Source organism: Carcharodon carcharias, chromosome 4, assembly GCF_017639515.1.
Source record: "Carcharodon carcharias isolate sCarCar2 chromosome 4, sCarCar2.pri, whole genome shotgun sequence".
NCBI classification, from domain to species: domain Eukaryota; kingdom Metazoa; phylum Chordata; class Chondrichthyes; order Lamniformes; family Lamnidae; genus Carcharodon; species Carcharodon carcharias.
Window position 1 is genome coordinate 188,349,344 of NC_054470.1, and position 25,537 is coordinate 188,374,880.

The 25,537-nt window shown below is 47.6% G+C and overlaps 1 protein-coding gene across 1 annotated transcript in view; it reads right to left on the reverse strand.

The window, feature by feature from the left end:
* Positions 1 to 16,396, reverse strand: part of dok7b (docking protein 7b) — a 95,532-nt gene extending 79,136 nt beyond the window's left edge. Inside the window, exons 1-4 of the mRNA XM_041185358.1 lie at positions 16,343 to 16,396; positions 16,112 to 16,157; positions 11,389 to 11,619; positions 4,398 to 4,598 (exon numbers count right to left, since the gene is read on the reverse strand). Coding sequence (XP_041041292.1) covers positions 4,398 to 4,598; positions 11,389 to 11,619; positions 16,112 to 16,157; positions 16,343 to 16,396 — 532 coding nt within the window. The remainder of the gene's footprint in view (positions 1 to 4,397; positions 4,599 to 11,388; positions 11,620 to 16,111; positions 16,158 to 16,342) is intronic.
* Between the last annotated feature and the right edge of the window lie 9,141 nt (positions 16,397 to 25,537).

Genomic DNA, 25,537 nt, shown 5'->3' on the forward strand with positions numbered 1-25,537 from the left:
AGGTCAGAGGTTAGGAATCCTGTGGAGAGTAACTCACCTCTGACTCCCCAAAGCCTGTCCACCATCTACAAGGCACAAGTCAGGAGTGTGATGGAATACTCCCCACTTGCCTGGATGAGTGCAGTTCCCACACACAAAAAGCTTGACACTGTCCAAGACAAAGCAGTCCACTTGATTATTTGTGAATATGGTGCCATTCATTCCCTCCACCACTGATGCACAGTAGCAGCAGTGTGTACCATATGCAAGATGCATTGCAGGAATTCACCAGGGCTCCTTCGATATCACCTTCCAAACCCATGACCGCTACCATCTAGAAGGACAAGGGCAGCAGATAGATGGGAACAACACCACCTAGAAGTTCCCCTCCAAGTCACTCAGCATCCTGATTTGGGAATATATCACCGTTCCTTCAGTCACTGGGTCAAAATCCTGGAACTCCTTTCCTAACAACACTGTGGATGTACCTACACCACATGGACTGCAGCGGTTCAAGAAGGCAGCTCACCACCACCTTTCTCAAGGGCAACTAGGGATGGGCAATAAATGCTGGCCCAGCCAGCAAAGCCCACATCCCACGAATTAATTATTAAAAAGTCAATGTTAGTCCCTGTGGAATGATCTCCCTCCATATACAAGGCAGGAATACCAGCTCTAGCCCTTGATCACCCTCAGTCTGCACATTACCAAGGCCACCCCTTGCAGGCTGATATCATCCTGGAGGACCACACATGGCTGAGGTCTCCCCTCAGAAGTGATGCGCATTCACAAGGGTCTGAATTCAGATCAAAAGACCCAAGTGCTAGAAGCCACAGTCAGCTTTGTCCTCCAATGGCCTGACCATAACCAGCGATACCCAAACCGTGCACTTCTGTCCTGGTTGCAATCATGGTGCCATGACTAGAGTACTGGCAGGGCCCACGCTACCTCTGTGCAGCAGATATGGCCCTTAATGTTTTGACCCTACATTCATTCTGACATGACTCTGTAAGGATCAGATGCCAATTGAGACCACATGCACCACAGCACCTAAACTTCATGGATTCTTGCCTGAACATACAGCATTGATAAAGGAATCAAGCTCATTCGTTGTGCATTAGACCCTTGAATTCAGCACTCAGCTGAGCCATGCGCTTCATCCTTTCAAATCGGCCAAGATTTGCTGTGCTAAACTCCTCCCACAAATCCCGAGACCCCTTCCTAATCAATGTTTCGCTAGCTCGTTTTTTGAACTGCGCCATTGTTAGGGGAGATTGAAAATAATGCTGCTGACCTTCATCTGGGAGATCTGCTTCCAACCTCCCTCTAACACCACCAAGTCCCTTCCATCCTCCTCCATCCTCGCTGCTGCCTGATCTCTTTTCCTCCTATCACTATCCAGCCTCCCCAATACCCTTGACCCCATCATTATCCATGTGGATATTCCTGTTCTCCCCCCTGAACCCTTTACTGTTGCTATCCCCTTGCTTGACCCTTCCCCTTCTTAAGAGCATAGGCACCCTGATTTTTCAGGACTGTCCTCCCATCCCCGCCCCTCTCCTCTTCCCCCCCACCTCCTCCACGAGACCACCCTGAACGTCCCTCCCATGACCTTTCAGCTCCAGGCTTGCAGGATGCAGATGCCTTCCCTGACTGTGCCTCTGCCCTCTGACCCTCAGCGCCATGCTTCTAACTCCCCAGGACCAAATTCCTTAGGTGACCGAGCACACACTGCATACTGTGTGCAGCTGTCACTGCCCAGAGAGGACTCCCCCACCCCCACACGACCGGGGCCAAGGCAGGTGTTGGGGCGGGGGGGTGGGGGAGGGGGGGTCATGGCACCACAGGGGCAGAATAGAAACCAAACTCCCTCACCACCACCCCCCAACAGACCCAGTCCACTCCTTCACGGCAGCTTCTGCAAGTGGCCGTAAGTCCGGGTGGCCTTACAAAGCAAAAGGAAGCGATGAAAGCTGATGCCTTGCTGGTCTGTGTGTGTGTGTGTGTGTGTGATACTTACTGACTGCTTTCCAAGCCCAGCAGTTTCCACAGGTTCAGCCGAGATGAGGAAATTTAGCCAAAGTTCTTGCCCGCCGCCGCCCCCCCCCCCCACCCCCAACCCTGTCACCCGTCAGTTTTTCAACTAAAGTTCAATTCTTGGGACGTGGGTGTCAGTCATGAGGCAGAAATTTACCGTTCATCTCTAGATTCCCCCCCCCCCCCCCCCCCCGAAGGTTCACCATGAGTGACTTCCATGGCCACTTCAGAGAGCGCTTAAAAGCCATTAGGTGCGGGACTGGAGTCACGTGTAGGCCAGAGCGGATGAGGACAGCAGATTTCCTTCCATAAGGGATGATCCACTTGGTGGGGGGGGGGGGGGGTTTTACGACAATCCGACAGCTTCAGGGTCACTTTCCCAGGTACCAGCTTCTTACTTCAGGGTTTTTAAAACTGAATCCAAAAATGTTGTACTCGGGTTCTCTGGATCGTTAATGCAGAAACACGGAGGCTACACTACTCCAGTGAGTGAAGACATTGGTTAAGAACAAGATCGGTCTCAGCTACCGTGTCCCAGAGATCAAACAGCCTGATGACATGGTCAGGGCTGGTACACGAATAATGGATACAAGGAATAAAATTTTCCCTACCTCGTGAAAAAGGTGGGAGAGGGGGGAATGGTGCCAGGTTTGGGGGTGGGGTGGGGGGGGGTGGTGCGGGTGCATTGGAAAAGAGAGAGAGCGCTTTGTTGGGACAGCTCCTCAACGCATTCCCCAGTTGAGGGACATTTTTCAGGCCGGCTCAAGTGGAGGTGGCCTCTGTGTGACAGACTGGAAAGGGGCTGTCAGAGTCAAAGCCTCCGTGTCCCAAAGACAGGGCCACAGGCAGGAAAGATCACACCCACCGCAGGAGAGGACGAATCCCCTCGAGATGTTGCCCCTCTATTTTTTGCAGGGCCTCCTGCCATTCCTGCGTCTGAGGGCACCCAGAGCCTGCCTCGATCTGCAGCGTCCACCTGTCCTGGAGGGGCTGCAGAGGCGCCAGAGCCATTGGCCCCCTCTGATTGGGCAGCCAACCTGAGGGCAGCCAACGTGGAGGCTGCCTCCAGGAAAATAGCTCCACTGGTTCCCGGCCAGTGCAGGCTCAGGACCCCCATTTGGGTCCTGACATCGGGGCCCTGACAGCCGCGGTAAAACCCCAGCACAGAGGTGGATGATCACAAAGCAAAATCAGAAACAACATCTTAAAAAAAACCAGAAACAGCCATCATGAATAGATTTATGACATTGTTACACTGTGACTAAAGGAATCCCAACTACCTTTCAAGTGGAGTCAATCAAGCTCAGTCCACAGCTTCCCATTCCCAATTCCAAAATTAACTTCTGGGTGCAAACCCTCACTCCCAATGAATTTCAGTCTCTTCATGTAGGGAAAACGCACTGGGATAATGTGACCTGGGTGAACATTAACCTCAAGCTTCTACTTGACCCTCACATTACTCCAAAATACATTATATATAAATAAATCAGCCACACCTGATACTTCTGCTAATAGGCTAACTATTAAGCAGGTTTACTCAAGTCGAATTATTTATAACAGTAATCAACACTACTGACACAAGACCACTGCCAATGCTTGAAGCTAGCTCATAATGGATTAAACAGACAAATAAACCGAGATTCCTTTACAACCATCCTTGCACGGTTAACAGCAATTTGCATTTATGTATCACCTGCAATGACATAAAACATTCCAAGATGCTTCACAGAAGAGTTAGCAAACAAAATTTGATGCCAAGCCAAGCCTGGAGATAGTAGGACAAGTGTGATCAACAGCTTGGCTTTGGGAGTGTTTTAAAGGAGGAAGGAGAGAGAGGGAGAGAGGTCAAGGGGTTTAGGGAGAGAATTCCAGAGCTCAGGGCCAAGGCTGTTGAAGGCACAGCCACCAACAATCAAGCAATTAAAATGACATAGGTATAGGCCCTCGTTGCCTACGCTCGAATAATTTCAGAAGAGTACCCCACCCCACTTGTGACTGGATTACGGTGACCCTAGTGTAATTCAATGTGTTCTTGTCTCAGTTCTTGGTATATTGACTCTTAGCCTGGCCACCAAATCTTTGGCACATTAAAAGGAATGGAAAGGCATTGCGGGATCTTTTATATTCATCCTAGAGGACAGACAGGGGTTGGCTTTAACATATCACCCTGAAAAACAGCACCCTCCGACACAAATGCACGGTACCAAGACGAGACCTGCAAGAACGTTTTTCTACCAGCTCATAGCCCGTGAGAATGCTTTCACACCCTGGCAGCCAGTAGGAGGCCTCGCTTTCAGCCAATAAGCTTGGCTGACAGGTAAGAGTGTCCACATCAGAAAATGACCCCCAGAAGTGGAATATGAAAAGACATAGATACTTACAAAGGCCACACCGTGAGCCTCCTTCGAAGACAAACCCATTAGGAATAGCTCCGTAGCGTCTCATGTCGGAGAGCTTCCACTGACCAATGATGGTTGGAGGAACATCCCGGACCAACACAAAGATATTGTTGCAAAAATGGAGTGCAGCGGGTCCGCTCTCCAGCTTGGTACCGGGTAGCACAGACACATGGAACCTGTGAACTGAGAACACAAGACTACGCTATGGAAACCATCGCAGATTCTTGAAAAATGCCTCAGCAAAAATGCCAGCCACTGACTCTCACCCTCCACAAGACAACCTTTACCACCCTTTGAGAACTCTCTGCTCCTTCATCACTGAGTTTCTGTGCATCTCCATCACCCCAACATTGGCACTTAATTCAGCCACACTCTGAAATTCCATACTCCAACCCTCTCGGCCTCTCTTTACTCCTTCGAACCACCTGTCCCATAATATCCCCTCCTTTGTTTCAGTGTTAATATTTGTCTGAACACCCTCCTGTGAAGCACCTTGGGGTGCGTTACTGTGTTAAAGGCACAAGTCACTAAAGACTGTCCACGACAGCTTGCATAGTAAAAGATTTTTGGGAAGCAATTGTGGCCCAGATGATTTTACATTCAGTGCCACAGGGTAGGCAATAAAACACATGGACATTGAGCCAATCTCCAGAGGCACTTTTCGAAGTTCAGGATGGAGGGCTCAGGGTGGATGGCAATCCTGTGTATCAGGCACAAAAGACAGAGTCAGAGAGTCACTAATCCCACAGAAGGAGTCCATTGGCCCATCAAGTCCATGCTGCCTCTCTTTAGAGCAGTCCAGTCCATACCCTTCCCCTGCTCTATCGCCATAGCCCTGCAAGTTTATTTCCCTCCACTGCCCACCAATTTCCTTTGGAAATCATTCAGACAGAACATGGATCACATCATTTACAGCTGATCCTCCTCCCCACCCCCACAGCCCAAGAGGCTATCACTAAGACCCCAACACCTCTAACCCCACCCTACTACTCTCGCAAAGCACAGCAACACAGCAGTCTTCATGCTGCCTAACTGGTAGCTACAGCAATGGAGAAGATCATTGCCAGCTACCCTCCACTAAGAACATAAGAACATAAGAATTAGGAGCAGGAGCAGGCCATTCAGCCCCTCGAGCCTGTTCCACCAGTCAAAAGACCATGGTTGTTTTGAATGTGATCTTAACTCCACTTGCCTGCCTATCCCTCATAGCCCTCTAACTCAGCCTCGGATATATTCAATGACCCAGCTTCCACTGCTCTCTGGGGAAGAGAACTCTAAAGACTAATAACCCTCAGGGAAGAAATTCCTCCTCATCTCAGTCTTGAATGGGTTAGCCCTTATTTTGAAACTGTGCCCCCCTAGTTCTAGATTCCCCCACAGAGCAGAAACATCCACCCCGCATCCACCCTGTCAAGACCCCTCAGAATCTCAGCTTAGAGTTCAAAACTAAAGCAAGGGAGGAGAAGCAGAACTAACAACTGAAAGAAGGTCTCACAGCGCAGCAAAACTGAATGCCTATTGTAACCAGTTAGTCTCTTGTTGCTGGAATCGAATCCAAGTGCCACGCATTCTGATGAAATGAAGTTGTACTGATTGATGAAGGGCATCGCTTGTGAAACAATCAACTGGCAACCAGCTTTCTGTCATCACCGAGTGGCTTTCTGGATTTAGTGGGCACAACAGGGGCTTTGCAGAAACTGAGGCATTCGTTGGCAAAGCGCTGTGCCCCTGTATTCACATGCAGTCTATCCAACATTCAATGCCGCCCTACACCTTGCAGATTCCTCGACTCGCAAATGTAAGGAAGGAGGGAAGGAAGGACAGGAAGGGGGGAGAGAAGATCATTGAAAGGAACGCAAGGCCAAGCAAGAAGAGAAAAGAAAACAAGAGGCCAGAAAGAAAAAAATGGAAAAATAGGAGGTCTGTGGAAGTCAACAACAAATTGCATTTATATAGCACCTTTAACCTAGTAAAATGTCTCAAGGCTCCTCACAGGAGAGTCTCAGGCAAAATTTGACACCTAGACACAAGTAATTAGGGCAGGTAAGCAAACGCTTGGTCAAAGAGATAGGTTTTAAAGGAGCATCTTAAAGAGATGGCAAGGTGGAGTGTTTTTGGGGGGTAGGGGGTGGGGGGTGATGGAATTCCAGAGCTTAGAGCCTGGCCAGCTGAAAGCACGGCCTAAGGAGGGCCAAAGTAAAGTTAAATTCTACATTGTGACCATCACTGCTCTGTGGCTGGCTAATGAAAAGCGATTCATGGAAGTCAAAGTCCCTCAAGGAGCCATTCATTGTACAGAGTGGCAGGGTTGGGGCTGAACTTGAAATGACTAGCATCAAAATCAAAGTAATGGGTACTTTGAACGTAATTCGGCAAGAGCCAGGGTCGGAGGGATGTTGTCCATCTGTGGAGCAGGCTGAGTTGGGACGGTGGGGGTGGCCTTAGTGCCCATGGCTGCCTTCTCTGTGGGCAATGGAACCTCCAGCTCCATTGGCTGCCCCCACCCCAAGAAGCTAGAGGGAGGCCGCCTCCTTACAACCAATAGCCTCCGTATGCGGCGCAGGGTGGGGGGTTTAGCTGAGCCTCTGAGAAAAATGGCCCTAAATTGGGCCTCCAATTGTCTAGACTGGCCGCTCGCCTCCAGTCAGCCGTCTGCCGAATCTCCATCGTTCCCATCACTGGGAAGTTTCTCCAGCAGTAGGACTGCATCTGGAAGCCAACCCGACATGGTTCCCCAGCATCTTACCAGCCCCCCACCCCCCTAGCTCACCACCCAGGGTCTGGCAAAATTCTGTCACCCTTCCCCAACAATGTTTTTAACCCTGCAAGCCTTTTTCAGGTGTTTAGTGATGGAAATCCCAGCAATCAGATCAGACCCTACAGGTACCCTCAGGTAAGTCACTCATTCGGCAACAGAAGTCAATTAAATCCTGTTGGTAAGAGAAGCAATGGATATGAATCAAATAACTCAAGTTCACTGGCTCTGTTTGTCCATCAGGTCCGGGTCTTAAACTGCTACTTGTAATATCACAATTTCCTTAATGAATATTAAAACGTGATGCTGAACTAGTGTGGAGATGGGGTTAAGTGCTAAACGGCACCTAATGGGTATAAAATAAACTTAGCCTTGCATCCCAGGTTTCAGGGTCCGGATTTTAGTGCTTTTTGAGGAGTTGAGGCACAAATGCATGTCCACGTGCATCGAATGACAGAGCAAACTCAAGGGGCTGAATGGCCTGTTCCTGAAACCTGGAATGATGTAGACCTCGCCTGGGTCAGATACTGGATTTGCCATGGAGGATTGGCTCAGCTCCAATCGCGGATCACCAGCCACATTATCTTGGAGTCAACCCAACTCCAAAGGAGGCCAGTTCCAGCGATCAAAAGGCAGTGCTTCTTATTTAATTGAAAAAGAATAGTTGCAGCCCATCATGTCTCCAGGTATCTAACAAGCCCAAGCAATAGTTTTCAGGGATGATATCTGGAAATCTCCTTCGCAAAAAAAAACATTGGGGGCATCAATTGAATATTTCAAAACTAAATTTGAGAGATTGTTAGGTCAGGGTATTAAGGGTTATGAAAACAAAGCAGGTAGATGGAATTAAGATTCAGATCAACTATGATCAAATTAAATGGTGTGATCATCCATGTGCTAGGAAGAGCCTGTACTTTCTTACTGACTTACTTTTTATTTGAAACATCCCTCGCCTGTTAGTGTTTGAACGATGTTGATTTGAGTTTGTTTTTTCAGTAAAGAATTTTAGAAGGTGAAATCTTGTCCAGCAGCTCTCTTTTCTTTGGCTTCATGGGGATTTCTTTCCTTTTAAAAAGATATCGGTCTCTACAGGGATAGTAATAATGGTGGAACAGGTACAAGCGGCTGAATAGCCTGGCCTTATTCCCATACTCATAAATATTATTTTTAAACCCATGGCCTGGGATGTGGTGTGGGCAGAGGTTTTTGTTGGGGTGTGATCTCAACGGAGTGAGAGTTTGGTGAGCTGAGGAAGTTCAGTGAGGAGGGGATAGAGGTGCTCCTTTACTTTTTCATCCTGTAGTAACCGGTTCTTGTCCACTACAGGGGAAGAAGATAGCTTTTTGGTGAGCATCTGGTAAGTGGTCAAGGTCTATTCTATTCCTAAGGTTTAAAATAGTACATGAATTTGTGATGATTAATAAATTTATAAAAGAAAATATATAATTGAATAAAATAATTAAGTAATTAATTAAAGCACATAGGTATGGCAGGACAGGTGATGTGTCACAGCTGCAGCATGTGGGGGCTCCTGGATGCCAGTGTGATCCAGGGCAAACATGTCTGCAGTAAGTGTCTACAGGCTTGAGGAGCTTCGGCTCAGGGTCATTGAGCTGGCAGCTGAGCTGCGGACACTACGACACATCAGGTTAGGGCGAGAGTTATCTGAACGCTTTGTACCGGGGAGGCACTCGCAGCCCTTAGGATAGGGCCTTCTGATTTGGAAGGTGGTCAGGGACAGGAGGGCGTGACTGCAGCTGAGGCCGGTCAGCGGGCCCAGAGGGCAGGAGTGTTGAGCCTCTGCAATTGTCCAACAGGTTTGAGGCTCTCTCAGCTTGTTTTGATGAGAGTGGGGGCTGCAGAATGGATCAGCAAATTGACAATGGCACCGTGATACAGGATGCCAACCAGGTGGGTGGAGCGCAAAACAATGTAGTTGTCGTAGGGGGGACCGTAGCAAGGAGTGAGAGTCCAGACGGCTGTTGCCTGCCCGGTGCCAGTGATCGGGACATTTTCTCAGGGCTGGAGAGGAACTGGCAGTGGGAGGGGGTGGATCCAAGTGGTTGTGGTCCAAGTAGGTACCAAAGACATAGGCAGGAGGAGGGAGGAAGTTCTGCATAGTCGGTATGAGGAGCTAGGCACCAAACTAAGCAGCTGAACCTCAAAAAGGTAATATATTTCTGGATTATTACCTGACCTACATGCAAATTGGCATAGGACAAATAAGATTAGCAAAATGAATGCCTGGCTCAATGACTGGTGTGGCTCTACCTATCCCTCATAGCCCTCTAACTCAGCCTCGGATACATTCAATGACCCAGCCTCCACTGCTCTCTGGAGTTCTGGCTCATGGGACAGCCACTCAGCAGGCAATACTAGCCCTGGTATTGTGCAACGAGATAGGATTAATTGGCAACCTCAGTGAAGGAACTCCTAGGTAGCAGCGATCATATTATGACTGAATTTTACATTCATATTGAGGGAGAGACGAGTGGATCCAAGACTAATATTTTAAATTTAAATAAGGACAGTTATGAGGACATGAAAGCGGAGCTGGCAAATGAGGTTAAGGGGTAGGTCAATAGAGGTTCAGTGGCAGACATTTAAAGGGATATTTCAGAGTACACAGAATATATACATTCCAAAGAGAAAGAAAAATTCCAAGGGGAGGCCCACCATCCGTGGCTAACTAAAAAAGTTAAAGGCAGTATCAAACAAAGAAAAAGCATATAATTACGCAACGACGGGTGGCAGGTCAGAAGATTGGAAAGAATATTAACAGCTAAGAATGACAAAAGACTGATGAGAGAAAAATTAGAGTATGAGGGAAAGCTAGTCAGTAACATAAAGACAGATAGTAAGAGTTTTTACATATGTTTAAATAAGAAAAAAGAGTTATTAAAGTGCTCTGAAGTCATATGGACTCAAAACGTTAACTCTGTTTCTCTCCATAGATGCTGCCAGAACTGCTGAGTTTTTCCAGCATTTTCTGTTTTTATTCATAACAACACTGGTCCGATAGAAATTGCATCTGGGGGATTGTTAACAGAAAGTAGGGAGACGACGGATGAATTAAACAGGTGTTTTGCTTCAGTCTTCACTATAGACGACTATATCTGGAGTACAGCATTGGTCTCCCTTATTTAAAGAAAGATGTAAATGCATTAGAAGCAGTTCAGAGAAGGTTTACTAGATTAATACCAGGAATAGGCGATTTGTCTTATGATAAAGTTTGGACAGGTTGGGCTTGTATCCACTGGAGTTTAGAGGAGTAAGAGGTGACTTGATTGAAACATATAAGATCCTGAGGGGTCTCGACAGGGTGGATGTAGAGAGGATGTTTCCTCTTGTGGGAGAATCTAGAACTAGGGGTCACTGTTTAAAACTAAGGGGTCACTCATTTAAGACAGATGAGGGGAATTTTTTTCTGAGGGTCATGAGTCTTTGGATTTCTCTTCCTCAAAAGGCAGTGGAAGCAAGGTCTTTGAATATTTTCAAGGCACAGCCAGATAGGCTCTTGATTAACAAGGAGGTGAAAGGTTATCAGGTGAAGGCAGGAATGTGGGGCTGAGGTTACAACCCGATCAGCCACGATCTTATTGAATGGCAGAGCAGGCTCAAGGGGCCGAGGGGCCTGCCGTGTGTTCTGATTATTTGCTGGGATAACCAGTTAGGTATCCAGATTGCACACCCCTAACCCTAGCATTAATCAGCATCCATTGCAACATTAGCAAGAGAGAGCTGAAAACCAGAATGTGAAAAAGGTTTGGAGTTATCAAACTCTCAGTGGAAATACCAAAGGTGGCACATAGGAACTGGAACAGACCACTGAGCCCTTTAAGCCTTTCAGTTAGAGCACAGATGATCTGTTAAGTCCAGACACCCGCCTTGGCTCCACAACCTTCAATACCCTCGCCCTAATGAAAATTTGGCAAATCCTAGTATTAAAATTTTCAATTCGAAACTGGGGGAGCGCAAGAGTATTTTGGCCAGAGGGTGTTCCAGATTTCTAATACCCTTATTGTTTCTAGTGTTCACCCCTGGATAGCGTAGCTCCAATTTTAACGTTCAGACCTCCTACCGTGGACTCCACCACACCTTCCCCCCATCTCCCCCAACCAGAGGAAATCGTTTCTTCCTATCTATCCTATTGAATCCTTTCATCACCTTAAGCACCTCAGTTAGATCACCCCAGGAATTTTGGGCAGTCTCAGTTACCTTCACCGAGGCTGTAGCGGGTCCTCATATCCCACACAGACATGGTTTCCTTGTTCTCGAAAGCCAGCAGCACAGTCTGTCCCAGGCAGATTATTGCAAGGATGTGATTCACACCCTCCAATGACAGGCCAGGTTCCAAGCCACATATGTCCTCCAGAGTCACACTGCTCCTCTCCTTGTGGCCTTTGCTCTTCTCAGACTTGTCTTTAAACACCAGCATTAGCAAACAGTCTGAAAACAGGAATCAAAATCAATGGAATTAAAAGCTTTCGTATAAACTCTCCATCGCAACACTGCTGACTCTTGTGCAGCACACACAAGCAAAATCCTAGAAAGACAGACTTCCATTTATATAGCTGCCGTTCATGACTTCAGGATGCCCAAAGTGTTATACAGTCAACAAAATACTTTTGAAGTGCTGTCATGGCTGTAACATAGAAAACACAGCAGCTAATTTGCACACAGGAAGCTCTCAAACAGCATTTTCGTCATGATGCTCGAGGGATAAATATTAGTGGAAGCAGATTCAAACGTGACTTGCAAATGAGAATTGGATCATTGTCTGAAGGGGAAAATTTGCTAGGGGAAGAGGCAGGGGAGTAGGACTGGTGAATTACTCCAGCAGAGATTTGGCACAGACATGAACTCCTGCTGCTCTATGTAAAATAATCGTGCCATGAGATCTTTTATGTCCACCTGGGAGAGCAGCCAAAGCCTCAGTTTAACATCTCATCCAAAAAAACAACACTTCCGACAGCGCAGCACTCCCTAGCACTGCCCTGGGAGCGTCAGCTTCAATCAGGTGCTCAAATCCCAGGAACAGTTCTTGAACCCACATGACCTTTTGGCTCAGAAAGAGTGCAACTAAAGGCGAAGATAAAATTACTTTTTCTGAATTAATATCTCAAACCAACGAGGTATGCGAGCACCACCTCAGTGCACAACTGTTGTAGAAACATGGATCCAGTTTCACCTCGTATTTTATGAACCCTAGCAGATCTCCCATGGTCTTCCTCTGATTAAGTTGACAATATCAAAGTGTGATGGGGAGGTTGTGCACCTCTTACAGGGAGTACAACACTTATAGAACGTGCATGTAATAGGCAGGAGCTTAAAATATATTGGAATTATATTTGTCTACTTCCAATCTTGGGATATCTCACCATCGCACGCACAAACACGGGCACACACACACACCCTCATCTGTCTCACAACGCTCGCCAGTGCACCCTCCTTTGTCTCAATATCCACCCTCCCCACATACATGCCACCAGGCTCTGAGAGATTTATCCACATCTGTTTTTTCTGTCACTGAACCACAGAATGGTTACAGCACAAAAGGAGGCCATTCAGCCTGTTGCGTCTGTGCCGGCTCTCTGCAAGAGTGATTCACCAATCCCACTCCCCTGCCTTTTCCCCTCCCCTAGCCCTGCAAAATTTTCCTCTTCGGATAATGGTCCAATTCTCTTTGGAAAGTCACAATCGAACCTGCCTCCGCCACACTCTGCCCAGTGCCCCCCACATTGGGAAAGCTCCCTGCCCATTTCCCCTCCCCTCTCCAGCCCACCCAGCTCCCACATAGTCACCGCCCCCCTCCCCCCCCCCAGCTCAATCAAAGCCTTCTTCTCACTGGCTCGCCTATCTATATGCTCCTGGCTGCGTGAGAGCAGTTGTATTTTCCTGTCAGTTGACGAGCGAGCCCAACAGCTGCCAGCACAAACAGCTGCAAAACCAACAACTTCAAAGATTCCTAATCCATTCACAAGATTCACTCACTCTGCCACTTGATTTCACCTGCTCCCTCGCAAGGCTTGGAATAAATAAATCCGTCCAAGGTAAGAGATTAAACCACCCCCCACCCACCCCGCCGTCTGTGCACCGTCTACCACTGCAATCAAGGTCTCCCCGCAGGGAATGAAGAGTCTGCCAGACATGGGGAATATTACTTAGTTGGCAAGGCTCATTTTGGTCCGGTTGGGGCCTTTTTTGCTCATTTTAGCCACCTATTTCTTTTATGGACTTCGCTGACAGCTAGCAATTGTTGCCCATTCCCCAATTGCCCTCGAACTGAACATTGCAGAAGCAAGTTAAGAGTCAACCACGTTGCTGTGGGTCTGGAGTCACATGTAGGCCAGACCGGGTAAGGATGGCAGATTTCCTTCCCTAAAGGGCATTAGTGAACCAGATGGGTCTTTACAACAATCGATGATAGTTGTCATGGTCACCGTTACTGAGACTAGCTTTCTATTCTGGATTTATTCATTGAATTTAAATTCCACCAGCTGCCGTGGTGGGATTCGAACCCACATCCCCAGAGGGGAGCAGGACCTCTAGGATTACCAGTCCAGTGGCATTACCACTATGCCACCACAGAAAGAGCTTGCATTTATATAAGCAACTTGCACAACCTCAGGACGTTACAAAATGCCTTATGGTCAATTAAGTACCTTTTGAAATGTAGTCACTGCTGCATGGCAGGAAAGTGTCACCAATTTGCGCACAGCAAGATCCCAGCATTAAATGTTTCTTAAGTGATGCGAGTTGGTATTGGCAGGGACACCAGGAAAGCCCCCTTGGAATACTGCCCTCACGATCTCTTACATCAGCCTGAGAGGGCAAATGGGAGACGAAGGGTTCACCATTCCCTCCCATTTTATTGCACTGGAATCGTCAGCCTAGATTTTGGGCTCAAGTCTCTTGTGGTGGGATTTTAACCCACAGCCTTGGGCCTCAGAGTGAGCCACGGTTGACAGGGTTGAGACGCGTATTCACTAATTTGATCAGTGCCGCCCTTAAAGGGGCATTTGTGCTGAGTCTTGTTCGCTATTTGGGGCACTGGCTGTCACCCATCAAAATGCACCCTCCCAGCCCCTTCAACAGCATTAGCCGTGCCTCATTCTCTTTCACAGGCTTTTAAAAAGAAACCACGTAGCAATTCACAACTCCGGCCACACAAAGCAAAACTTTAGGGGCAGGTGTAGCCTTTAAAATACTGGTAAAAATATGGCCATGGGAAATAAATCAAACAAAAATCGCATCTTTTTTTTTTCCATTCGTTCGCGGGATTGGTGGTGAGCCGCCTTCTTGAACCGCTGCAGCCCATCGACACAGAACAATCAGCCCAACTGCTTCACGCTGGCGCTTACTTTCTTTTTTTACTCACCCATAGGATATGGGTGATACTGGCTAGGACAGCATTTATTGCCCAAATTACCCTTGTTCAGAGGGCAGTTAAGAGTCAGCAAGGGAATCAAGGGTCGTGGGGAAAAGGCAGGAAACTGGAGCTGAGGATTATCAGATCAGCCACGATCTCACCGAATGGCAGAGCAGACTCGATGGGCCGAATGGCTTTTGTCCTTTTTTTAAAAAATGTATTGTTCATTCATGGGATGTGGGCTTCGCTGGCTGGGCCAGTACTTATTTTGAGAAGGTGGTGGTGAGCTGCCTTCTTGAACCGCTGCAGCCCATGTGGTGTAGGTTAGGAAAGGCACTCCAGGGTTTTGACCCACCAATTGAGAAGGAACAGCGATATATTTCCAAAGTCAGGATGGTGAGTGGCTTGGAAGGGAACTTCCAGGTGGTGGCATTCCCATCTATCTGCTGCCCTTGCCCTTCTAGACGGTAGTGGTCGTGGGTTTGGAAAGTCCTACATTTTATGTTATGGTCAACCAGTCACATGTAGGCTCTTTCTTGGACTCGAACTCAAGTTCTGTCGAAGGGTCATGAGGACTCGAAACGTCAACTCTTTTCTTCTCCGCCGATGCTGCCAGACCTGCTGAGTTTTTCCAGGTAATTCTGTTTTTGTTTTTGACATGTAGGCCAGACCAGGCAAGAATGGCAGATTTCCTTCCCAAAAGCAGGTTAGTGAACCAAGTGATTCATGGTCATCATTAGACTTTTAATTCCTGATTTTTTTTTTAAATTGGATTCTGCCGTGGTGGGATTCAAACCCATATCTGCAGAGCATTACCCTGGGCCTCTGGATTACCAGTGCAGCAACAAGACCACTATGCCACCACCTACCTCCGCATGAGCCTCATCCCACCCCTCTTCACCTCACCTCGCCCAACCGAAATACCCCGCCATTCCTTTCCCACTCACGTGTCCATCGAGACTCCCATTTAAATGAATCTGTGCTATTGACCTCAACTGCTTCATACGGTAAAAGACAGTTCCAGACTTTAACCCACTCTCTGGGTTATAGTGAAAACACACTGGTCAGAATCTGGTAGAAGTTTCGACTGAAAGAAATACTGAAGATCGAGCCCACAGTACTGAGAGGTGTGAGGAAGCGAGAGCTCACCCACCCACACACACACACACACACCACCCCCAACCCATTATCACCCCTCAAATACCAAGCGCCTGACTGTGTGCTCTCAGTGCTATTTCAATGAAAGCCAAGACGTTTCAGCTCATTTCACAAAAACCACCCACCTTCTCTCTGAAAATTCATCTACGCTCAGGGGAAAAAAAAAATAAAAGTGAGAAATTGACTCCCCCACCAACAAAAGAAGTTAACCAGAACAGGGGGGGGGGGGGGGCACTGGGGTGAGCTGCAGGTCAGAGGAACAGAGCCGAGATATAGCCACAAACTACATGTTCAGGGAGCGCTGCTGCTGCTCGACCTCTTACATTCCCCTCTCGGCTGATTCCAGCCCCCAGCCCCCACCCTCCACCCTAACCCAGTCAAATATAGATAGACAAGTGAGTAAAGAAGTACCTGCTACAGGAGAGGGCTTCCGAAGTACCAGCCACCTACTTTTCCACTGGACGGGGTACATGTGCGTGTGTGTCAAAACAAAAAGAAACAACAGTTAACAAACCGGCCCCGGGCACAGACACACAGACACACACACACACAGACAAGTTTAAACCCACAAACCGCTCGTCTCGAACATTTACCCCACTCCTCCTCCTCCTCCCCTCCTCCCTCCCCCGCAGAAGCAGAGACCTTTTTCCCGTCTCTCAGTTTTACTTGCCCTTCCGCGACAACCGAATCCGTCATCTTCAGTCATGGTTCTAAACAGCTGCAAACTCTCAGGGTCACTTTCAAAATAACTTGGTGAGCGTGAGCCGAGCCGAGCGATCCCAGCGCCTCGGGCAAAGGGAGGGAGGCAGGAGCGAGTGCTCACTGACACCTCCCACCAGACCCCCCCCCCCACGAAGTGTGGCAACAGAACCGCTCCTTTTTAAAGGGACAGGGCCTCTCCCCCGGACACACACACACACACACACAATGTAAAACGCTCCTCCCTCTGCCACCCGCTTTAATTTGGGCATGGGGGGTGGTGGGGGGTGTCTATTGTGGAATTACGCCAGGAGGTTGCAGCTTGTGGGATTTTGGTGTGGGGCAGATTGGCTGCCATCTTCCCTGCTTTTATTTCATTCATTCACTGGATGTGGGCATTCGCTGGTTAGACCAGCATGTATTGCCCATCCCTAATTCCCCTTGAGAAGGTGGTGGTGAGCTGCCTTCTTGGACCGCTGCAGTCCCTGTGGGGTAGGTACACCCACAGAGCTGTTAGGGAGGGGGTTCCTTCACTGTTGAACTGCGTACCTGCAGCTCACCACCGCCTTCCCAAGGGCAATTAGGGATGGGCAGCAAGTGCTGGTCTAGCCAGCGACACCCACATCCCCTGAATGAATAAAAACTCGACTGAAGCACAAGTGCAATCAAACTCTCACCCCCCCACCCACACTCACGCACCCCTCGTGAGAAATACACCCACACCCACCCCACCCACACACTCACCCCCACTCCCACACTCACCCACCCCCAACCTCACCCAGGCACTCTCACCCCACCCACACTCACCCACCCCTCGTGGGAAACACCCCCACCCCCACCCCCCCCACCCCCCCCCCACACACACACCCACCCCCACCCACACACCCCTCGTGAGGAACACACCCACCCCCACCCAGGCACTCTCACCCCACCCACACTCACCCACCCCTCGTGAGGAACACACCCACCCCCCACCCAGGCAGTCTCACCCCCACACCCACCTAGACACACCCCTAGTGAGAAACACACCCACCTCCACCCACTCTCACCCCACCCACACTCACCCACCCCTTCTGAGGAACACACCCACCCCCACCCAGGCACTCTCACCCCACCCACACTCACCCACCCCTCGTGAGGAACACACCCAACCCCACCCAGGCAGTCTCACCCCCACACCCACCTAGACACACCCCTACTGAGAAACACACCCACCTCCACCCACTCTCACCCCACCCACACTCACCCACCCCTTCTGAGGAACACACCCATCCCCCCACCCAGGCACTCTCACCCCACCCACACTCACCCACCCCTCGTGAGGAACACACCCATCCCCCCACCCAGGCAGTCTCACCCCCACCCACACTCACCCCTCGTGAGGAACATACTCTCACCCCAACACATACACACAGATTTGCATGTATCCACATACAAACATGCACTTAACAGAAATGTACTCTCACACATATGTAAAAAACACACACACACATAAACAGAGGTCTATTTCTGGAGCTTGGCAACTCCACAGGAGGTGAATAATTTCTGTAAGTTGCTCATGAGCTGATTCTCTGAGATGTCGCGTTTCTGTTCGGCTCTCAGATGGAGAGATTGACTGAGCCCTGAGCTCCTCCTGCTCCCAGCCACTGGTTCCCGGGTTGTGTGCTGCTGGTAGGGTTATGGGCGGGAGGGGGGTGGTGGGGTCGGGAGGTCTGCAATGTCCTGTAGAGAGAGAATTGCTGCTATTACAATGGTTTTTACTTCAGTTCTTACCCATGTGCTCTGACCATTCAGGATTCACCCGATACTCAGGAGAGTTTTCATGGGTGAATCGGTCAGCGAGTATTGACAGCCTCGATAACTGGGAGGGGGAGGGGGAGGGGGCAGGGAGGGTCGGGGGTGGGTGGTGGGTGGGAATGGGGTGGTTAGTGAATCTCAGCCTGGTGCTGTCAACACCTTAAGACCACACGTGCACTTCCAACAGAAGCCAGTGAACAGCAGCCAGATATCACTACAAGGACAGTGAAGCTGATTGCATCGTCCCCCCCACCTCCCCCCTCCCCTTCCCCCTCCCACCCCCAGGGCCCCCCACGCAAACCCCCCACCCACCCCTGCCAAAGAGGCCTTTGGCAAACTCTTCTTCTCCTGTTCCAGAAAAAGGGGTCAAGATGGCTTTCTCTCAATCTTGTCACATTGACAGAACCTGAAAGTGATGGCGAGATGGGCTTCAAAGCGGATCACATCAAGGCGTCCTGTGTTTACAATCAAGTCTTTCCCAACCCTCTGACGTAGATCTTGATTTCAATGGAAAATAAAAGTCTGGGGAGAGGTGTAAAACTGGCTACCAGCACTATTGGCCTAAATCTAATGCCCACCACCACCCACTCCCCTGGCTCTGTCATGGAGACAGACAGCGCCTGCTTAATTTAGGGTGTATGAGTAGACTGAAATTGGATCCCTGCAGAAAGGTACCTCTGTCCTTGATATTAATGAGATGTGTGCTCCTGTTAAACTAGCCAAAGGATCTTCACACACAAACCAGTCAAACAGCTCTTTACCAATACTGGTCGGTAGTTTTCGTGCCCATTAGAAAAGTTTCTCCAGAATTTGATAATGCTACTACACAAAATAAGAGCTCATGGTGCAGGGGATAACATATTGGCATGGATAAAGGATTGGGTAGCTAACAGAAAACAAAGAGTAGGGATAAATGGATCATTTTCAGGTTGGCAAGTTGTCATGAGTGGATTGCCACAGGGATCAGTGCTCAACTATTTACAATCTACATCAATGACTTGGATGAAGGATTTGAATTTATGGTAGCTAAATTTGCTGATGACACCAGGATAGGTAGAAAAGTAAATTGTCAAGAGGAAGAAGTGGAGAGTCTGCAGAGGGATATAGGCAGGTTAAGTGAGTGGGCAAAAATTTGGCAGATGGAGTATAATGTTGGAAAATGTGAACGTATCCACTTTGCAGGAAGAATAGAAAAGCAGTATACTATGTAAATGGAGAGAGGTTGAAGAACTCGGTGGTACAGAGGGATCTGGGTGTCCAGGTACATGAATCACAAAAAGTTACTATGCAGGTAAAGCAAGTGATTAGGGAGGCAAATGTTTCGTAGGTGTTTATTGTAAGGGGAATAGAATATAAAAGTCAGGAAGTTTTACTGTAGCTGTACAGGACCTTGGTGAGACCACATCTGGAATACTGTGTAAGGTGTGAAGGGAATTTGCATTGTCAGACAGATGAAGGGAGATTTTGATTTCAAAGGGATCTCAGTCTGTTTACAATTGGCCAGATAAGCAAGGCTAAGGAATGTGTTTATTTTTTCCCAAAGGTTACTGATAATAAATAATAGCAATGTGAAAGTTTTTATATTGTGAGGAAGATACAGTTTCAAAGACATATGAAACAATAGAAGTTACATATTAAAAAAGAGAAAAACATATATAAAGGAAAATGAGGCTATGTGTCAGGAGAAGGCATCATGAGATCTAATAGAAGTGTGTGAAATAGCTTTAATGAAGTCCCCAGTGTTGGTGCATAAGTCTACTGTCTACCGAAACTGAAGCTGGAGAAAAGTCTTTTGAAAATCCATTGTCCAGGGTATTATGTTAATTTGTTGGATCTGTTTAAAATCTAAAATCTATTTTTGGACCATTGCCTTAAAGGGAGTGTAACAAGGAGTCATGGTAATTAGGAATTTTAGGAGTTATTATGGTAGTAATTTGTAGTTTTATGTATGTGTTTGAATTTTTTCTTTTGTTAATAAATGCTTTAATTTAGCTTTTTAAAAATCTCTAAAAAAAATCTTGGTCGACTTATTATTTCTGACTTCAGCGCACACATCTCAAAATAAATACAAATTGCAAAACTGTTGTGATAGCGTGATCAAGTTTCGGTCGTGGATTTGTTCTGCCTGGCATACATTATCTGCTGCATCAAAACAGCCTCCTTATTTGAAAAAGGACATAATTGTGTTAGAAGCAGTTCAGAGAAGGTTCACTAGACTGATTCTGGGATGAAAGGCTTATCTTATGATGAAATGTTGAGCAGGTTGGGCCCATACCCATTGGAGTTTAGAAGAATGAGAGGTGATGAAATAGAAACATATAAGATTCAGAAGGGACTTGATGGGGTAGATACCAGGACGATGTTTCCACTTGTGGGAAAGACAAGAACTAGGGACACAGTTTAAGAAAAAAGGATGGAGATGAAGAGAATTTTTTTCTCTCAGGGGGTTGTTAGTCTGTGGAATTCTCTTCCCCAGAAAGCAGTGGAGGCTGGGTCATTGAGTTTATTTATAAGGCAGAGTTAGACTTTTGATAGTCAAGAGTGTCATGGGTAATGGGAGGCAGGAAAGTGGAGTTGAGAGCACAACCAGGTCAGCTATGATCTTATTGAATGGTGGAGCAGGCTTGAGTAGGCTGAATGGCCTACTCCTGCTCCTAAGTCCTATGTTCCAAGAATTTTTAGATCCTGGATTCCAAGAAACTTGAGTATTGCTGAAAAAGAGACATATCTAAGCTTTTCATTTTGAACTCATCAGGACATTCACAAGAATACCAATATAAGGGGGGAACACCAATTTATACTTTATATGAAGAGAGTGCTGATTGGTTGGTAAGTGACATTGCCATGGGGAATGCACCACTGATGGTGACTGACAGTTAACTGCCAAGAATTGTTTGAAATTTAAACCAGGAAGTTTGCCCCTTATTGGTCAAGATATTGCTCTGAGGAATGAGTCAGCGAATGGCTGTCACTTATTTTTGTTTAGCTGAAACAGGTGCAATGTGTGTACATGTTCTTTCTGCCTGCAAAGAACAGGGCCCCATGTATTAATATATGTAGCTTCCAGTACACACAAATGTGCCAGACTGCGAGTTGACTGACTATCTTAAATTGGTTGGCAGCATAATTTTTAGCACATTGAGGATTATTTAGCAAATGTTGTCCAATCATGGTATCACATCTAATGTTGGACACCGTGTTTTGAGTTTTGCAAGCACCAGCTGGTTGGGTACGGTCTGTACCCTGCCCATTGTGAACAGCAGCTGGAACATGCTATCTGATACAACCCCCAGTCTTTGAGAGATACGGGAGGTGATGGTGTACTGGTATTGTTGCTGGACTAGTAATCCAGAGTCCCAGGGTGATGGTGGTATTTGAATTCAATAAAAACCTGGAATTAAAAGTCTAATGATGACCGTGAAGCCATTGTTGATTGTTGTAAAAACTCATCTGGTTCACTAATGCCCTTTAGGGAAGGAAATCTGTCATCCTTACCTGGTCCGGCTGACATGTGACTCCAGACCCACAATGCAATGCCTTTGACTCTTAAATACCCTCTTGAATGGCCTAGCAAACCATTCATTTGTATCAAACAGCTACAAAGTCACAAAAAAGGAATGAAACCGGCATCGACCTAGACACCAGAAATGACAACGGCAATCTCAGCACTATCATCCCTGCAAAGTCCTCCTTACCAACATCTGGGGGCTAGTGCCAAAATTGGGAGAGCTGTCTCACAGACTAGTCAAGCAACAGCCTAACATAGTCATCCTCATGGAATCATATCTTACAGATAGTGTCCCAGACTCCACCCTCACTATCCCTGGGTATATCCTGCCTCACCAGCAGGACAGACCCAGCAGGGGTAGCTGCACAGTTGTGTACAATTGGGAGGGAGGGAGTCCTCAACATCAACTCTGGACCCCAAGAAGTCTCATGGAACCAGGTCAAACATGGACAAGGAAACCTCCTGCTGATTATCAAGTACCGCCCTCCCTCAGCTGATGAATTAGTGCTCCTCCATGTTGAAAACCACTTGGAGGAAGCACTGAGGGCAGCAAGGGTACAGAATGTACTCTGGGTGGGGGACTTCAACGTCCATCACCAAGAGTGGCTCGTTAGCACCACTACTGACCAAGCTGGCCGAGTCCTAAAGGACACAGCTGCTAGACTGGGTCTGTGGCAGGTGGCGACGGAACCAACAAGAAGGAAACCATACTTGACCTCATCCTCACCAACCTGGCTGCCACAGATGCATCTGTCCATGACGGTATTGGTAGGAGTGACCACCGCACAGTCATTGCAGAGATGAAGTCCTGCCTTCACATTGAGGATACCCGCCATCGTGCTGTGTGGCACTATCACCGTGCTAAATGGGATGGATTTTGACCAGATCCAACAACTCAAGACTGGGCATCCATGAGGCACTGTGGGCCATCAGCAGCAGCAGAATTGTACTCAAACACAATCTGTCACCTCATGGCCCAGCATGTCCCCCACTCTACCATTACCATCAAGCCACAGGATCAATCCTGCTTCAATGAAGAGTGCAGGAGGGCATGTCAAGAGCAGCACCAGGCATACCTAAAAATGAGGTGTCAACCTGGTGAAACTAAAACACCATGCATGCCAAACAGCATAAGCAGCAAGTGATAGTCAGAGATAAGCAATTCCACAACCAACAGATCAGATCCAAGCTCTGCAGTCTTGCCACACCCAGTCATGAATGGTGGCGGACAATTAAACAACTCACTGGAGGAGGAGTCTCCACAAATATCCACATCCTCAATGATGGGGGAGCCCAGCACATCAGTGCAAAAGATAAGGCTGAAGCATTGTTACAATCTTCAGCCAGAAATGCCAAGTGGGTGACCCATCTCGGCCTCCTCCTGAGGCTCTCAGCATCAGTGATGCCAGTCTCCAGCCAATTCGATTCACTCCACATGATATCAAGAAATGGCTGAAGGCACTGGATACTGCAAAGGCTATGGGCCTTGAAAATATTCCAGCAATAGTACTGAAGATTTGTGCTCCAAAACTTGCCACGTTCCTAGTTAACCTGTACCAGTACAGCTACAACATTGGCATCTACCCGGCTATGTGGAAGATTGCATTAGTATGTAACATACATAAAAAGCAGGACAATCCAACCCGGCCAATTAAAAGTGAGAGTGACTGTCCTTGACGTCAATGCAGAATTTGACCGAGTGGGGCATCAAGGAGCCCGAGCAAAACTGAAGTCAGTGGGAATCAGGGGAAAACTCTCCACTGGTTAGAATCATACCCAGCACAAAGGAAGATGATTATAGTTGTTGGAGGTCAGTCATCTCAGCTCCAGGACATCACTGCAGGAGTTCCTCAGGGTAGTGTCCTCGGCCCAACCATGTTCAACTGCTTCATAAATGACCTTCCTTCCAACATTGGGTCAGAAGTGGGGATGTTCACTGATGATTGAACAATGATTCGTGACTCCTCAGATACTGAAGCAGTCCATCTCCAAATGCAAGACCTGGACAATATCCAGGCTTGGACTGACAAGTGGCAAGTAACATTCGCACCACACAAGTGTCAAGCAATGACCATCTCCAACAAGAGAAAATCCAACCATCGCCCCTTGATGTTTAATGGCATTACCATCACTGAATCCCCCACTATCAACATCCTGGGAGTTACTATTGACAATAAACTGATCTAGACTAGCCATACAAATACTGTGGCTACAAGAGCAGGTCAGGGGCTAGGAATCCTTTGACAAGTAATTCACCTCTTGATTCCCCAAAGTCTGTCCACCGTCTACAAGGCACAAGTCAGGAGTGTGATGGAATACTCTCCACTTGTCTGGATGTGTGCAGCTCCCACAACACTCAAGGAGCTTGACACTGTCCAGGACAAAGCAGCCCGCTTGATTGGCACCCCATCCACAAACATTCAATCCCTCTACCACCGATGCACAGTAGCAGCAGTGTGTCTACAAGATGCACTGCAGGAATTCACCAAGGCTCCTTAGACAGTACCTTCCAAACCCACAACCACTGCCACTTAGAACGACAAGGGCAGGAGATAGATGGGAACACCACCACCTGGAAGTTCCTCTCCAAGTCACTCACCATCCTGGTTTGGAAATATATCGCTGTTCCTTTAGTGTGGCTGGGTCAAAACCCTGGAACTCCCTCCCTAACAGCACTGTGGGTGTATCTACACCACATGGACTGCAGCAGTTCAAGAAGGCAGCTCACCACCACCTTCTCAAGGACAATTTGGGATGGACAATAAATGTTGATCCAACCAGCAAAGCCCATAACTCATGAATGATTAAAAAAAACATACCTCACATCACACTGGCACTGAAATTCAAACGCCACATTACTCATTTGTGTGATAGGCAGAACAACTTTTTGGCTGGTCAATATACGTGTTGGGATTCTTTTAGTTCCATATGCTGTAAGATTGGTCTTACCAGCAACCTCATAAATAGGGCCCAAGCCATTTGCTCACCATGCAAGCTTGATGCTGAAGTCGACGTTTATGTAGATTGGAGGGATTGTCAAAGCCTTTCGAACACCTTCCAGCTGTTTTTTTGGATGGAAGGATATTGATGGTGGCGTCCTGCGGCATAGTGGTTACGCTGACCAGATCACTTCGCCCTGTTAATCATGCAAACTCATGAATGGGCCTAAGGCCGTCACACTCAGCCCTGAAAAGTGCCCAGTCTACCTCAGATTACCCTGGAAGGGCAAGGTATCTCAAAAATTTGAGCAACAGGTGAAGCTAGCTGTTTCACGCTGTTACTGAGCAGGAGCAACACGAGTGGTATTCACCACTAACAGGATGCTGCCATCAAGCCAAAAAAATGTTTTGCCTATCACACAATTGAATAATGTGGTATGTGAATTTCAGTGCCAGTGTGATGCTAGGTATGTAGGCTGTAAGTCCCAAAGACTGGCGGATCATATCAAACCGCATGTCCTTTCCGCTGTTCGCAATGGGCAGGGTACAGACTGTACCCAACCAGCCCGTGCTTTCAAAACTCAAAACATAGTCTCCAACATTAGATGTGAATCCATGATTGGACAACATTGGCTAAATAATCCTCAGTGTGCTCATAATTACACGGACAACCAATTTAAGATTGTCAGTCAGGCTGTCAGTGTACTGTGCTTGTGCATATTGGAAGCTACATATGTTAATACACAGGCCCCTGTTTTTTGCAGACAGAACATGTACATACGTTGCACCTGTTTCAGCTAAACAAAATAAGTGACTGCCATTCGCTGACTCATTCCTCAGGGCAATGCCTTGACCAATCAGGGTCAAGTTGCCTGGTTTAAATTTTAAACAATG